Raw genomic sequence first — 13,581 nt, forward strand, 5'->3', positions numbered from 1 at the left:
GGACTTCAACTCCCAGAATTCCTAAGCTAGCCATGCTCATCAGCCATCTGGCTCAGGAATTCTGGGAGCTGAAGTCCACAGGTCGTAAACTTGCTATAGTTCCTCCCCCCACGCCCCAATATGCTCTGTGAACTCAGCAATAAAAACAGCCCAATAGCTGACACTTCAACAAAAAATTGAGGGGATACTACCAATTTAACAAAGCCGAAGTTGTTGTTATATAATAAAAATTTACACTGAATTTGCTCAGTGTAAATAAATGCATTTATTGTCTTGTAAATAAATCTCTTCCCCTGCGTAGCAATTCTGTCATTTGATTTAAATCTTCCACACCATGCACTCACAAAACATCTTGCCAAGAGGAGAGCAGCTGCAACTACTTTGATAAAGATCAAGAACACCTAAAAATGACAATATTTACAAAGCGATCTCTTACTCAGCACAAGGTAGCATTTTAAGTATTATGATAATCCAGGTAGAACTTCTGTATTCTTGAGGTTGGCCATTTTTAAAATATGTGGACTTCAGCTCCCAGCTGACTGGGGAATTCTGGGAGTTGGAGTCCACATATCTTAATAAGAAACACTGCATTAGAGATATAAGGGCTCTCAGGGAATATGGGCAGAGGTTTAACAGATTAACAGAGTTGGAAGGAATCTTTTAGGTCATCTAGTCCCCTGCCCTAGCAGGAGACCCTACAAATGGCAGTCTTCTTAAAAGCCTCTGGTGATAAAGCTCCCACAACTTCCGAAGGCAAAGCTGTTCCATTGGTTGATTGTTCTGTCAGAAAATTTCTCCTTATTTCTAGGTTGGCTCTCTCCTTGTTCAGTTTCCATCCATTATTCCTTGTCTGGCCTTCAGGTGCTTTGGAAAATAACTTGACCCCCTTGGAAGACTGTTATCGTGTCTCCCCTGGTCCTTCTCTTCACTAGACTAGCCATGCCCAGTTCCTGCAACCGTTCATCATATGTTTTAGCCTCCAGTCCCCTAATCATCTTGGTTTCTCTTCTCTACACTCTTTCTCATCTCAACATCTTTTTATAGTGTGGTGACCAAAACTGGATGCAGTACTCCAGGTGTGGTCTTACTAGAGTGGTTTTATAGAGTGGTATTAGTACCTCACTTGATCTTGATTGTATCCCTCTGTTAATGCAACTTGTGTTGGCTTTTTTGGCTGCCCCCGCACTTTGTTAGCTCATATTTAACTGGTTGTCCACTAAGACAAACGTTTGGACACTTCAATAGGGAAAATTTAGTCAGCAATCCTAATTAGGATCAATTCTAGACTCCAGAGTCAACGGGTACAGGGAACATGGTCACCTTCATTCCAAAAGTTCCAGACACAATAGATACACAAAAGAGAACATGTTCTAGCAGGAACACATAGTGCTCATGTCCTGTCTTGATTCACTTGTGCACCATGCAAAAATTGAATTCTGCAACCAGTGAGCAGAAATTACATTTGATTTTTACCTGGCCAGTCACCAAGTAGCACATAAAAAGCATCATTTATCCCAGCTGGAGGTTCCTGCAGCTGTATAGATTAGGGGTCTCCAACCTTGGCAACTTTAAGACTTGTGGACTTCAACACCCAGAATCCCTCAGCCAGCAAAGCTGGCTGAGGAATTCTGGGAGGTGAAGTCCACAAGTCTTAAAGTTGCCAAGGTTGGAGATCCCTGGTTTAGATCATTTTAAAGAATTACAGGTAGTCTTTTCCAGTCAAAGTTATGATGGACTCCCCAAAAAGCTATTCACCAGCAGGTTTGAAATCCCCATGTCTGGCGCCCTGGGCTCACATGACCACACTTGTGTGCCTTGCAAATGCTCGGCGTTTGCCAGTTTGCCATGCCCCTGTGATCAGGTGAATTGCAATTAATAATGGTTTGCTGGAAACTGGCATTTACTTCCACGTGTGGCAAAAATAACAAACAATGGGTTTGCTTATTGACGTCCGCAAAACAGGTTGTAAATTCAGCTTTTGCTGTACGACCATCGTGACTTAACAACTGTAACTGCCAGGCTTTTGGTTATAACTTGAGGACTAACTGTATTCAGTCGCGACAATGAAATTATTAAACCAACACCGTCTCTCTATGGACCTTATGCTCCCATTCAACAATTCTAGAAAAACATATAGGCAGTCCTTGGCTTACGACCACAACTGAGCCCCAAATTTCTGTTGTCAAGCAAGACATTTGTTAAGTGAGTTTTGCCCCGTTTTATGACCTCTCCTGCCACAGTTGTGAATTGCTGCCGTTCTTAAAAGTTAGGAACACAGCTTCCACATTGATTTTGCTTTTCAGAACATCGCAAAAGGGGAATCACGTGACCCCAGGACGCTGCAATGGTCATAAGTGTGAATCAGTCACCAGGCATCTAAATTTTGATTACGTGACCTCATAGAGGATGCTATAATGGTCGCAACTGTGAAAAACAGTAATAAGTCACTTTTTTCAGGACTGTTTTGACTCTGAACGGTCACTAAATGAACTGTTGTAAGTCGAGGACTACCTGTATTTTTTTTTGTGCCATAGGTTGTCTAGGTCAGAGGTCACCAACCTTTCGGACCTCAGGAACCACTAAATTCATAATTTTAAATCCCGCAGACCACTAATATGATTTTTTAAAAAAAAAGATAAATAGTATTTAGTGCAATATAAAAAATGCAAATGATTTTTCTGCGGACCACCAAAATTTTCTCGCGGACCAACCTGTGGTGACTACTTTGGTCTAGGCCACTACAGGGATGTACACCATTCAGAACCGGGCTGTGGAAACGGTGGACGAGTGCACATGCGCAGATCCACTGGCGCACACAGCGGGTGAGTTAAGCGTAAGAACAGCAGGTGTGCATGTCCGCCTGTATGCTGTATGCGCACACTCATCCATTGCTCACGTGGAACTATTCCCTTGTTGTGTCTGCGCCCCCCCGAGTCGGGCCCCCTGCCAGAAAGTGACTTGGAAAGTGAGGGGGAAGGGCCGTCAGGACTTACCTCGGGAGCACCGGCTTCCCTGGCTCAGCTCCAGGAGCCAGAAGCAGGCCAGGTGAAAGAGATAACAAGGCCTCCTTCCCCTGACTCTTTCCCCTCCCAGGCGACGCCTGCAGACCCAGCTGATAGCAATCAGGCTTGGTTGGATCCTAGGTTTCGTAGGCAGGAGAGGAGGGAACAACAGAAGCAAGAGTGGGGCAGGCCTAGGAAGTGCTGAGTCATGGAGCCACACCCCACAGGATATAAAAGGCAGCGAGAGCTGCTGTCTCTCTTTGTAACAGGCAAATCCACTGATTAAGAGCTGAAGTTTGTTTCTGGGTGACTCACCAGCATCATGGAAGATAACGGAGGCTCTTGGCAGACGCGGGCTATTCTGCTGCCAGAGCTGATAGTGCCGGCTAATTAAGCCATCACTCAGACGGAGGCGAGGGAGGACACAACATCCCTCTCCCCCCGCCGCCAGTCTGCAAAGCTGGACAGGTTGAAGATGGCAAGTCCTATTCAGCAGGGGTCCTTATCTCCGGTCTGTGGACTGGCGCTGGGTCCCAGCATGCCAGCAACCGGGCCACGCAAACAAGTGAAACCCCACCCACGGGATCCAGGCAGCATGCAAAACCACGCCCCCTCCGATCTGTGGAAAAATCTCTCTCCACGGAATCAGTTCCTGATGCCCAAAACTTTGGGGCCCACTGCTATATGGGATTGTAGGGAGACAAAAGCTTTGTAAAGTCTGATTAAGAGTCTGCTACATGTTGTTACGAGAGGCCATGTTGCTTGCTGCAAATTACTTCTTATTTGTTAGCTTAATATTCCCTTTGGCCTTCAAAAGCATCCCAGTGAATAAATAATAAGGAATAGCAAGAAGTCATCGGAGTTTTTGTCAACAAGAGAACAGACACGAATATGACTCAGTGTGAACATAGGAGAAATGAAATACAAGATGGCAAAACCCACACCACCGCATGCATCCTTTCTCACAGCATAGATTTTAGAGGTTTTGACGGACGGCATGAAATGCTTCTGCCTTGTCGTGGCGAAGGGGCTTGCGTAGCTCAGTGAAGCTATGAGCTATACCGTGCAGGGCCACCCGAGACGGACATGTCAGAGCAGAGAGCTCTGACAAAACGTGATGCCACAACTGCGCGTTCTTCAAACTTCTTGCCCTGTAGAAGCTCTTCCCACTTTGATAATGTTTATACGGTCATTTTCGAGTATGAATTCTTGAATGATATTAAGGTTCTCTCTGGCATGGATTCTCTGATGCCTCTTCAAATTTCCTCTCTCGTTGAAGCATTTCTGGCAGTGAGAACATTTGTACGGCTTCTCGCCTGTGTGAATTCGCTGGTGTTTCTTCAGCGTTCCCAACCGATTGAAGCCCTTCCCGCACTGAGAACATTTGTAGGGTCTTTCACCCGTGTGGGTTCTTTGATGTCTCTTCAGGATTCCCGCCAGGCTGAAAGATTTTCCACACTGGGAACACGTGTATGGCCTCTCTCCAGTGTGAGTCCTCAGATGCCTCTTTAAGATTCCTGTCTCTCTGAAACATTTCCCACACTGAGTACATTTGTAAGTCTCTCCAGTGTGAATCCTCTGGTGCATCTTCAAACAGTTGGTGTGACTGAAGCATTTCCCACACTGGGAACATTTGTAGGGTCTCTCGCCGGTGTGAATCCTTTGGTGGGTCTTCAGATTTCCCGACTGGTTGAAGCACTTTCCGCACTGTAGACATTTGTATGGCTTCTCCCCAGTGTGAATTTTCTGGTGCTGCTTCCAGTATTTGACTTTATTGAAGCCCTTCCCGCAGTGAGAACATTCGTACCATTCCTCTTCGGGATTACACACCGGAAATCTGTTTAATGAGTTTGGGTTAGTCAAGGTTTTCTCATGTTCGGGAGAATTATTACGAGTTTCCCCCAGGTCGTTCAAATTATTCCCTGTTCCATTATCAGAGATTTCAACTCTTTGTTCGTTTAGGATGTGTTTCTCCTCTTGACTCATCGTTGAAGTATGCTGGTAGCTGTCCTCCACTCTTTGTGGACGTTGCTCTAATTTCTCCGTAGAAGGTATTAGATTCAGTTCCACTTGAGAGGGGTACCTTCTATCATATTTGGAGAATAAGGGCACATTATTTTGTTTGGACATAGTGGCCTTTTCAATAAGAGCAGGAGTAAATTCCTGTTGAAGCGAAGTATGGACGTGCTTCTGCCGCTGCTCTCCTGACTTGTGACCTTCTTCTTCCATTTCTACTTTTATTGGCAGATTCCCAGAACTAAACTCTTGATCTCTCTTGCATGTTGACTCCGGTTCCTCTCCTCGATTCTCAGAATTCTCCACTTTGATCTCGGTTCCCAGGCTATTCTCTACAGAGGAAGAGAAAGAAATGTTAAGGATGAGATTACTTGCTTCCAAGGTGTTCCTAATCTCCTTCTGAATGCCTTCCAATGAGTATCTTTTTTGGCGCAATGATTCTATTAAAATTCCTCCTTACCAGTGAGCCCCAATGTTAGCTGAAAGAACATCTCGGCCTTCTGAGGCAGACCCAGTCAAGTTAACAGAACTGAAGAAATAGTGCAATTCTATTTTATCGATCTAATTTTATTGATTGATAAACGAACGTTTCTCAACCTTGACCACTTTAAGGTGTGTGGATTCAATTCCCAGAATTCCCCAGCCAGCATGTGTTGGCTGGGGAATTCTGGAAGTTGAAGTCCACACACCTTAAAGTTGCCAAGGTTGAGAAACACTGATCTAAGTTATACACTCCTGAAAGACTGGCTGCATTACAGATGGGCCAACATACACACACTTCCAAAGTCTTAATTAGGCATTAGGTGTTATGTAAAAATGTGTGCCCTCCAAGCTGATTGTTTGACCCGAGTTTCTGTTGGGAAGTGGGAGGAAGGCAAGGCAGATTCAAACAACAAAATTGGGCTTCTAGAGGAGATATAAACATCTGTACTATAAAAAGTGGGGTATAACAGCCTAATCATGGAGGGAAATTAGAAGAACTTTGGAGGAAGAGACCAAATAAACTTTATTCACATTTTTATGCTGTTTATATTGGTGTGAAATTTCTCCTTAGTTCTGGGTTGCTTCTCTCCTTGATTAGTTTCAATCCAATTGCTTCTTGTCCTGCCTTCGGGTACTTTGGAGAATAGGTAGACCCCCTCTTCTTTACGGCAACTCCTTAGATAGTGGAACATCTGTATCATGTCACCCCTAGTCCTTCTTTTCATTAAACCAGACAGACCCAATTCCAGTAACCGTTCTTCATATGTTTTAGCCTCCAATCCCCTAATCATCTTTACTGTTCTTCTCTGCACTCTTTCTAGAGTCTCCACATCTTTTTTACATCGTAGCAACCGAAACTGGATGCAGTATTCCAAGTGCGGTCTTACCAAGGCATTATATTATGTTTACCAAGGGATTATATTATGTTTAAAGGAGTTATGTCTGTAAACATATGTCTGTCCGCTTGGATAATCCTTTGCACAAACAATATCATTATAGCCTAAGGATGTTACTCCAAGTCCTGCAGAGCAAAATTCTTGGGATTCGACCTTGGATACAAAGGACATCTCATCCACACCACACCACACTTCACATCCCGGGATTCAGGTGTCTTCCCACCATGCAGCAGTGAGGATGACGATGATGAGGGTAGCCACTGTATGATCCATAAAGGCACCAGTCCCTCAGTCAGGAAAGAAGAGGAAAGAGATAGGAAGGTATGAGGTTCTGGACACTATCGTCACTCTGCGCCAGGCCAGGAGCAGCTTCAAGCTGCAAAGATGTCACCATTGAGCCACACTAACAACTGTTGTAATGACGAATGTGCCACGTTAGCATTGGTTGTTGCAATCTCTTTGCGGCAACTTCCACCAGAAAGCGCAGAAGCAACAAAATCCCAACTCTTCACTGTGCTTGCTGATGCACACTCCCAATAGTTCAGACCATTCAAAACTGTTTCATTTTTACTGCTGGAAAATCCATTTTATATTAACATTTTTTTAATAAAAAAGTTTTATTTTAACATTCATATCCAATAACATATTTCGGGTACCATCATATACAATTAATCGGACCTGCCTGGTCACCACCCCCTTCCTTTAACTCTCTTCCCTTCTCTACCTTCTACTTTCCACGACCATCCTCCTATCTACATCCTCTCCTCCTTCCTCCCTACTCCTTTCTTCTCCCTCTTCTATCCCTCTTCCTTCCTTTCCTCTTCTTCCTCTTCCCTTTCCCACCTCCTTCTCTCTTCTACTACCTTCTTTCCCATCATTCTGAAATGGTAGCCAGGCAGGTCCGATCTTACATTAATTATACATCTTCAAATATATATATTAACATTTTTGTATTACATTTTATACATATTGTTCTGACGGTTTAAAATTATTCTGCTTTGTACACACCTTTTTATACATTTATTTATTTATTTATTTATTTTTATTTATTATTTAAATTTGTATACTGCCCTTCTCCCGAAGGACTCAGGGCGGTTCACAGCCAAGTAAAAATACAATACTATAAATACAAATTAAAATACAGTTAAAAAACTTATTAAAATTGGCCACAATTAAAATTTAAAACTAAAACCCATTAAAACCCATAAACTTAAAACACTAACCCAGTCCAGCGCAGATGAATAAATAGGTTTTAAGCTCGCGGCGAAAGGTTCTGTACATTGTACTTCTACAACTGTCTGGTTTGGTACAGCAACCAAACAGGACAGGTAAATACTTCAATGGATAGTTAGGATTGCAGAAAAACCAATCACAACTAACCTACTTTCCACTGAGGGCCTATATATTGCACAGGCACGAAGGAGGACTGAGAAAGTATATACAGACCCCCTCACATCCTGGACATAAACTGTTTCAACTCCTCCCCTCGGGATACCATTATAGGGCATTGCATGCCAAAACAACTGGACACAAAGTCAGTTTTTTCCTTCGTGCCATCACTCTGCTAAACACCTACTTCCCACAACACTGTCTTATGCCTAAAAAGATTTATCCATGTGGTATGGCTGTATTATTTTTATCCTTCTCATCTGTTCCACCTTCTCCTCTTGTTGGTATCAATATCATAATTATTATTACTTTATTATTATTATGGTTACTTTATTGTTTTGCATGTACACTGATAGTTTATGCACTGGAAACGAATTCCCTGTGTATCTAATCACACTTGCCCAATAAAGTTATTCTATTCTATCTATAGCAGGGGTCTCCAACCTTGGCAACTTTAAGACCTGTGGACTTCAACTCCCAGAATTCCTCAGCCAGCTTTGCTGGCTGAGGGATTCTGAGAGTTGAAGTCCACAGGTCTTAAAGTTGCCAAGGTTGGAGACCCCTGATCTATAGTACACTACAATAGTACCAAAAAGGCCAAAATAAATTATTCTATCTACTTCTGATAAGGTATTTGAAAAAGTTTTTTTACTATGAAAAGGAATGTAGATTAGAATTTTGTTAGTTTTAATTAGCATTACTTGTTGTTACAGCTGTTACTTAATTTACCTCTTGGTTTATAGCAGGGCTGTCAAACTCACGGCCTGCCGGATGCATCACACGCTGGCCACATCCCTACCCGGTATAGTCTCAAGGGGGAAAAAGTCCCGATATGTCACATATCGGGTCTCGTCTGGATTACTGCAATGCTCTCTACATGGGGCTCCCCTTGAGGAGCACCCGGAGGCTCCAGGTGGTTCAGAAAGCGGCTGCGCGGGTGATAGAGGGAGCCCCTCGTGGCTCCCATGTGACACCCCTCCTGCGCAGACTGCACTGGCTACCTGTGGCCTTCCGGGTGCGCTTCAAGGTTTTGGTAATGATCTTCAAAGCGCTCCATGGCATAGGGCCGGGCTATTTACGGGACCGTCTGCTGCTACCGAATACCTCTCACCGACCCGTGCGCTCTCAGAGGGACTCCTCAGGGTGCCGTCGGCTAGGCAGTGCCGTCTGGCGACACCCAGGGGAAGGGCCTTCTCTGTGGGGGCTCCCACCCTTTGGAAGGAGCTTCCCCCAGGACTTCGTCAACTTCCGGACCTCCGAACCTTTCGCCGCGAGCTTAAAACTCATCTATTCAAAATCAGATTTTGAACTTAATAACAGCAGCAAGACTGTTGATTGGACAATACTGGAAGAAAGAAGAGATACCTACAATAGAAGAATGGATATTGAAAGTTATTAACTTGGCTGAGATGGCTAAAATCTCAGCGTTTTTAAAAGACAATACGCAGGAAAGATATTTAATTGAATGGAAAAAATGGATTGATTATCTACAAAACAGATATCAGATTAAGAAATATCAGATTGCCTTTGAATAATTAGAAAGTTATTTTATGTAATGGGGAGGGGGTTGGGAGACGAAAAGCTTTGGATGTGGTTATTTGGATTGGACTTTACCTTGTGATTGACCCGGGAAGCCGGGGTGGGGAGGAGGGGATGTTTTGTTTTTTTTTTGGGAGGAGGGGAAAATGTTTTGTTTTTAAAACTCTTTCAATAAAAAAAAAAAAAACTCATCTATTCATCTGCGCAGGACTGGACTAGATTTTAGATTTTAAATTTAAACTGGTTTTAATGGGTTTTATTATGTATACTGTTATTTTTAATTATTCGGCTATTTGGAATAAGTTTTTTAATTGATGTTTTATTTTGTATTTATATGTATTTTTTATCTGCCTGTAAACCGCCCTGAGTCCCTAGGGAGATAGGGCGGTATAAAAATACGAAAAATAAATAAATAAAATAAATAAAATAAATAATGCCACCGTGACGACGCAGGTTTGACACCCCTGGTCTATAGTAAATTTCTGACTTGTGGTTTTGTTCTGTTAAAAAAAAAATCTCTAGGACCTTTACATTGTAGAAAAAAAATTGAGCAAAGCTTGGTTTATATTCAGATGTTGTTGTCTGTCAGCAGCCTATGGAGCTGGCAATGGAGTCAGACAGTGATGAGGCTGAGGTGGGGCCAGGGCCATCGGGAAGTGAGGTGCGGACTCCAAAGCCTCCAGAGACTGAGGGCAGTGAGGCAGAGGAACAGGAGGAGCCTGTTCCTAATGCATGCATGAGAAGATCTGCCAGAAGGCAAGAGCAGCTCAAGCAGAGAGGACAGCTCGGGAGTAGGGCCAAGAGATGATTGGCTGCTCCCATAAGGCTTAATAACAGACCAGCACCGGCGTTTCAGCTTTGCCGGAAAACAACGTTGTAGCTGAGTCTTCTGCTTTGTATACATCTTTGTTTTTGTGGCTTCTGGACATTTGCCAGGAAGGGCCTTTGGCAGTTTGCCTAATTGGACTAAGGTTTGTGAGATAACTGAGGAATTTGTGTTGGGAGGCATTTGTTTTACTTTGAGTTGAATGACACTGGAAATGAAGTAATTCCTAGCTGTTCGAATAAAGTTTGTTTTTCCACCAACTAAGTTTATTACTACTTACTTGGGCCTGGGTCACATCGTCAGGACAAAACACTGACCAGGGTGCTTCTGTTAGAAAATTTATTAACAATGACATTTAAGTTATCTGGGTGCAGAGTTTAGGCAGTGTCAATTCTCTGCTAAATTTATACTTTACTTTAGTTGGCCACACCGCAACACTGCATCCTCCTGGGGTACGTTCCCATTTTTCCAGAGCCTGGAAAAATTGCATCAGATCCTTGCAGATTCCTGCAGCCGCACCGGATGTTCTGGTGTTCGACAGATGTCAGGAATGACAAGTCCACCTGCTTCCTCCATTCTCCTTCCTGTATCCCACCAGATACTGAACCAGTGTCTACAAAGTTGGCCGGTGCGTATCTTGCTGTTGGTGTGTTGGTGGCATCGGCACTGATGAAATCATTGTAAACACATCATTGGCTTTATTTGGATGAAAATCCATGAGCCACCCAAGAATCCGCGGTGTGGCTCAGGCTGTAAGAAGCCTGTTATTAAAACACAGCTGCCTGCAATTACTGCAGGTTCTAGTCCCACCAGGTCCAAGGTTGACTCAGCCTTCCATCCTTTATAAGGTAGGTAAAATGAGGACCCAGATTGTTGGGGGGGGCAATAAGTTGACTTTGTAAATATACAAATAGAATTAGACTATTGCCTTACACACTGTAAGCCGCCCTGAGTCTTTGGAGAAGGGCGGGATATAAATGTAAACAAAAACAAAAAATCCGCCATCTTGTAGCCAGAATTCCACAGGAACTCTCTATAATCCAACTTGCTCTTGAGTGACAGCCGTTATACAAGTGAGCCCGCCTCTTGAGACTGGAATCTACAGAAGAGAAAAAAAATGCACAATATTATTACTCAACGTATTAGATGAAGGGTTTGCTTCAGCATTGATAGTCCTCAATTTCAGTATCAGCATTCCAAAAAATAAATAAATGTTGGCTTGAACATAAAGCTACATACAGTTAATCCTGGACTTACGACCACAATTGAGCGCAACATTTCTGTGGCTAAGCAAAACTGTTGTGAAGTGAGTTTTGCCCCATTTTACGACCTTTTTTGCCATTGTAGTTAAGTGAATTGCTGCAGTTTTTAAGTTAGTACCATGGTTAAGTGAATCTGGGTTCACCATGGATTTTGCTTGTCAGAAGGTCTCAAAATGTGATCACATGAGCGACCGTCATAAATATGAACCAGTTGCCAAGCATCTGAATTTTGATCGTGTGACCATAGGGAGGCTGCAACGGTGGTGTGAAAAATGGTCGTTAAGTCACTCGTTCCAGTGCGGTTGTAACTTTGAATAGTCACTAAACAAGTGGTCATAAGTCAAGAACTACCTGCGTTGAAGAAATTGTGACTATCCAAAAGGATTTAAAGGATACTCAACAAGTCTCAGCAGAAAACAAGCAGAAAGTGGAAGGTCTGGAGGGTGAAATGCGGGCAGTGCAGAAAAGAGAGGAGACGACAGGCAATGCTGTGCTTGGACTACAGATGGATAAAATGTCTTATTTCCTTAGGTTTCAAAATTTGGAAGAAGTGGACCAAGAAGACTTGAGAGATGTTGTGACTAAATTGTTGGGAGAATTTCTTGGGAGAAGTGTTGATTTCATGAATTGGGATGTGGATCGAGTTTATAGAGTTAATTCGCAATATGCACGCACGCATGCAGTTCCCAGAGAGGTTCATGTCAAATTTGTGAGAAGAGGCGAGAGATGAAATTCTTAGAAAACATAGGAGTGGGGCACTGATTTACAGGGGCAGGAGATAGCCATTCTGAGGCAGATTCCCAGACAGGTGCGTGAAAAAGAAAGAAATATTATTTTTGTCAAGCAAATTGTACCAGAAGGAGTGGGCTTCAGATGGCTGATGCCAGAGGATTGATGATTTTCCGGGAGGGCATTACGAAAAAAATCAGTACAATTGCGGAGGCTACGGCCTATGTGGAGGAACACAAAGCCTTCCTGGAATCAGATGACCCAGGAATTGAAGAAGGGGAGGTTATAGATCATGGGGCTGAAGCGGCTGCGCTGTTGCGGCCCTGGAGTTAGGTCAGGCTGAACCCAGAGTTCTGAGATCCAAAACTAGGAAGTGATAAAGATATTTGGGATTGTGTTGGTTTTCCTTATTCTCTTTTGTACGATATTCTGTTTATTCTTGACTCTTCTTTATTACGTATTTAAAATTTGCAAACTTTGCTACTTCGTGTCACCTGCTTGCCTTATGGCTGTTGTATGTGTTAAAAAATTTGAGTAAAATTCTTATTTTAGATAAGAAAAATGAAAATTTACCATACCTGATATGTATTTGTATAAACCTTTTTTGACTAATAAAAACTTTTTGAACAAAAAAAAAGAACTACCTGCGTAGCGAAAGTGCAATTTAATCAACCCACCTTGGAATGGCTTCACGAGGTTCACATGCAGAGGGAAAGGCTGTCACACCCACGACGATGTGTGGTATTTTAATTTTGTCCCAGGAAGATCACCAGGCGGTGGGAAGTCCAGTTTGCCTTTGAGCAGGCCTCTGTCAAGGTGCCTCTCCTGAAAAACGTCCCCATCGCTCCTTTATCCATACACACCCACATCAACCATAGTGAATTTGTACCGGGCATCATCACACATGGCCTTCAGCACTATGGAATTTGTACTTAAAATATTCGCTGCCAGAACGAGGTGAGGCTTTAATTTGTACATGGTTTCCGTCGGTTGCTCCGACACAATTTTGAAAAATCCGCAGCATCCAAAAGAATCCGCTGCGATGCTCAGCCATTGCTGTAGTTTGGGGAAGGGCGCCAATTCATCCTGCGGCTTTCCCGGTGGCTTAGCCAACTTCAGTCAGAATTAAAGATACCGTCATAGTTCCCACCTTGTAGCTTGCAGCCGCACTCTGATAAGAAGCCTACCACAGGCTAAGGAATCTCGTCAGAATCAGAGTAGAGCTGGAAGGGACTCTGGAGGTCTTCTAGTCCAGCCCCCTGCTCAAGCAGGAAACCCTACACCATTTCAGACAAATGGTTGCCCAGTTTCTTCTTAAAAGCCTCCAGTGATGAAGCACCTACATTTGAAGGCAAACTGTTCCACTGATTAATCGCCCTCAGTGTCAGGAAGTTTCTCCTCAATTCCAGGTTGCTTCTCTCCTTGATTAGTTTCCATCC

The 13,581-nt window shown here is 43.3% G+C and overlaps 1 protein-coding gene across 1 annotated transcript in view; it reads right to left on the reverse strand.

Moving 5' to 3' along the window:
* Positions 1–13,581, reverse strand: part of LOC131192043 (zinc finger protein 287-like) — a 54,622-nt gene that overhangs the window by 27,758 nt on the left and 13,283 nt on the right. Inside the window, exon 6 of the mRNA XM_058170817.1 lies at positions 4,228–5,350. Within this exon, the coding sequence (XP_058026800.1) occupies positions 4,228–5,350 (1,123 nt within the window). The remainder of the gene's footprint in view (positions 1–4,227; positions 5,351–13,581) is intronic.

This window comes from Ahaetulla prasina, chromosome 2 (genome assembly GCF_028640845.1).
Source record: "Ahaetulla prasina isolate Xishuangbanna chromosome 2, ASM2864084v1, whole genome shotgun sequence".
Classification (NCBI taxonomy): Eukaryota; Metazoa; Chordata; class Lepidosauria; order Squamata; family Colubridae; genus Ahaetulla; species Ahaetulla prasina.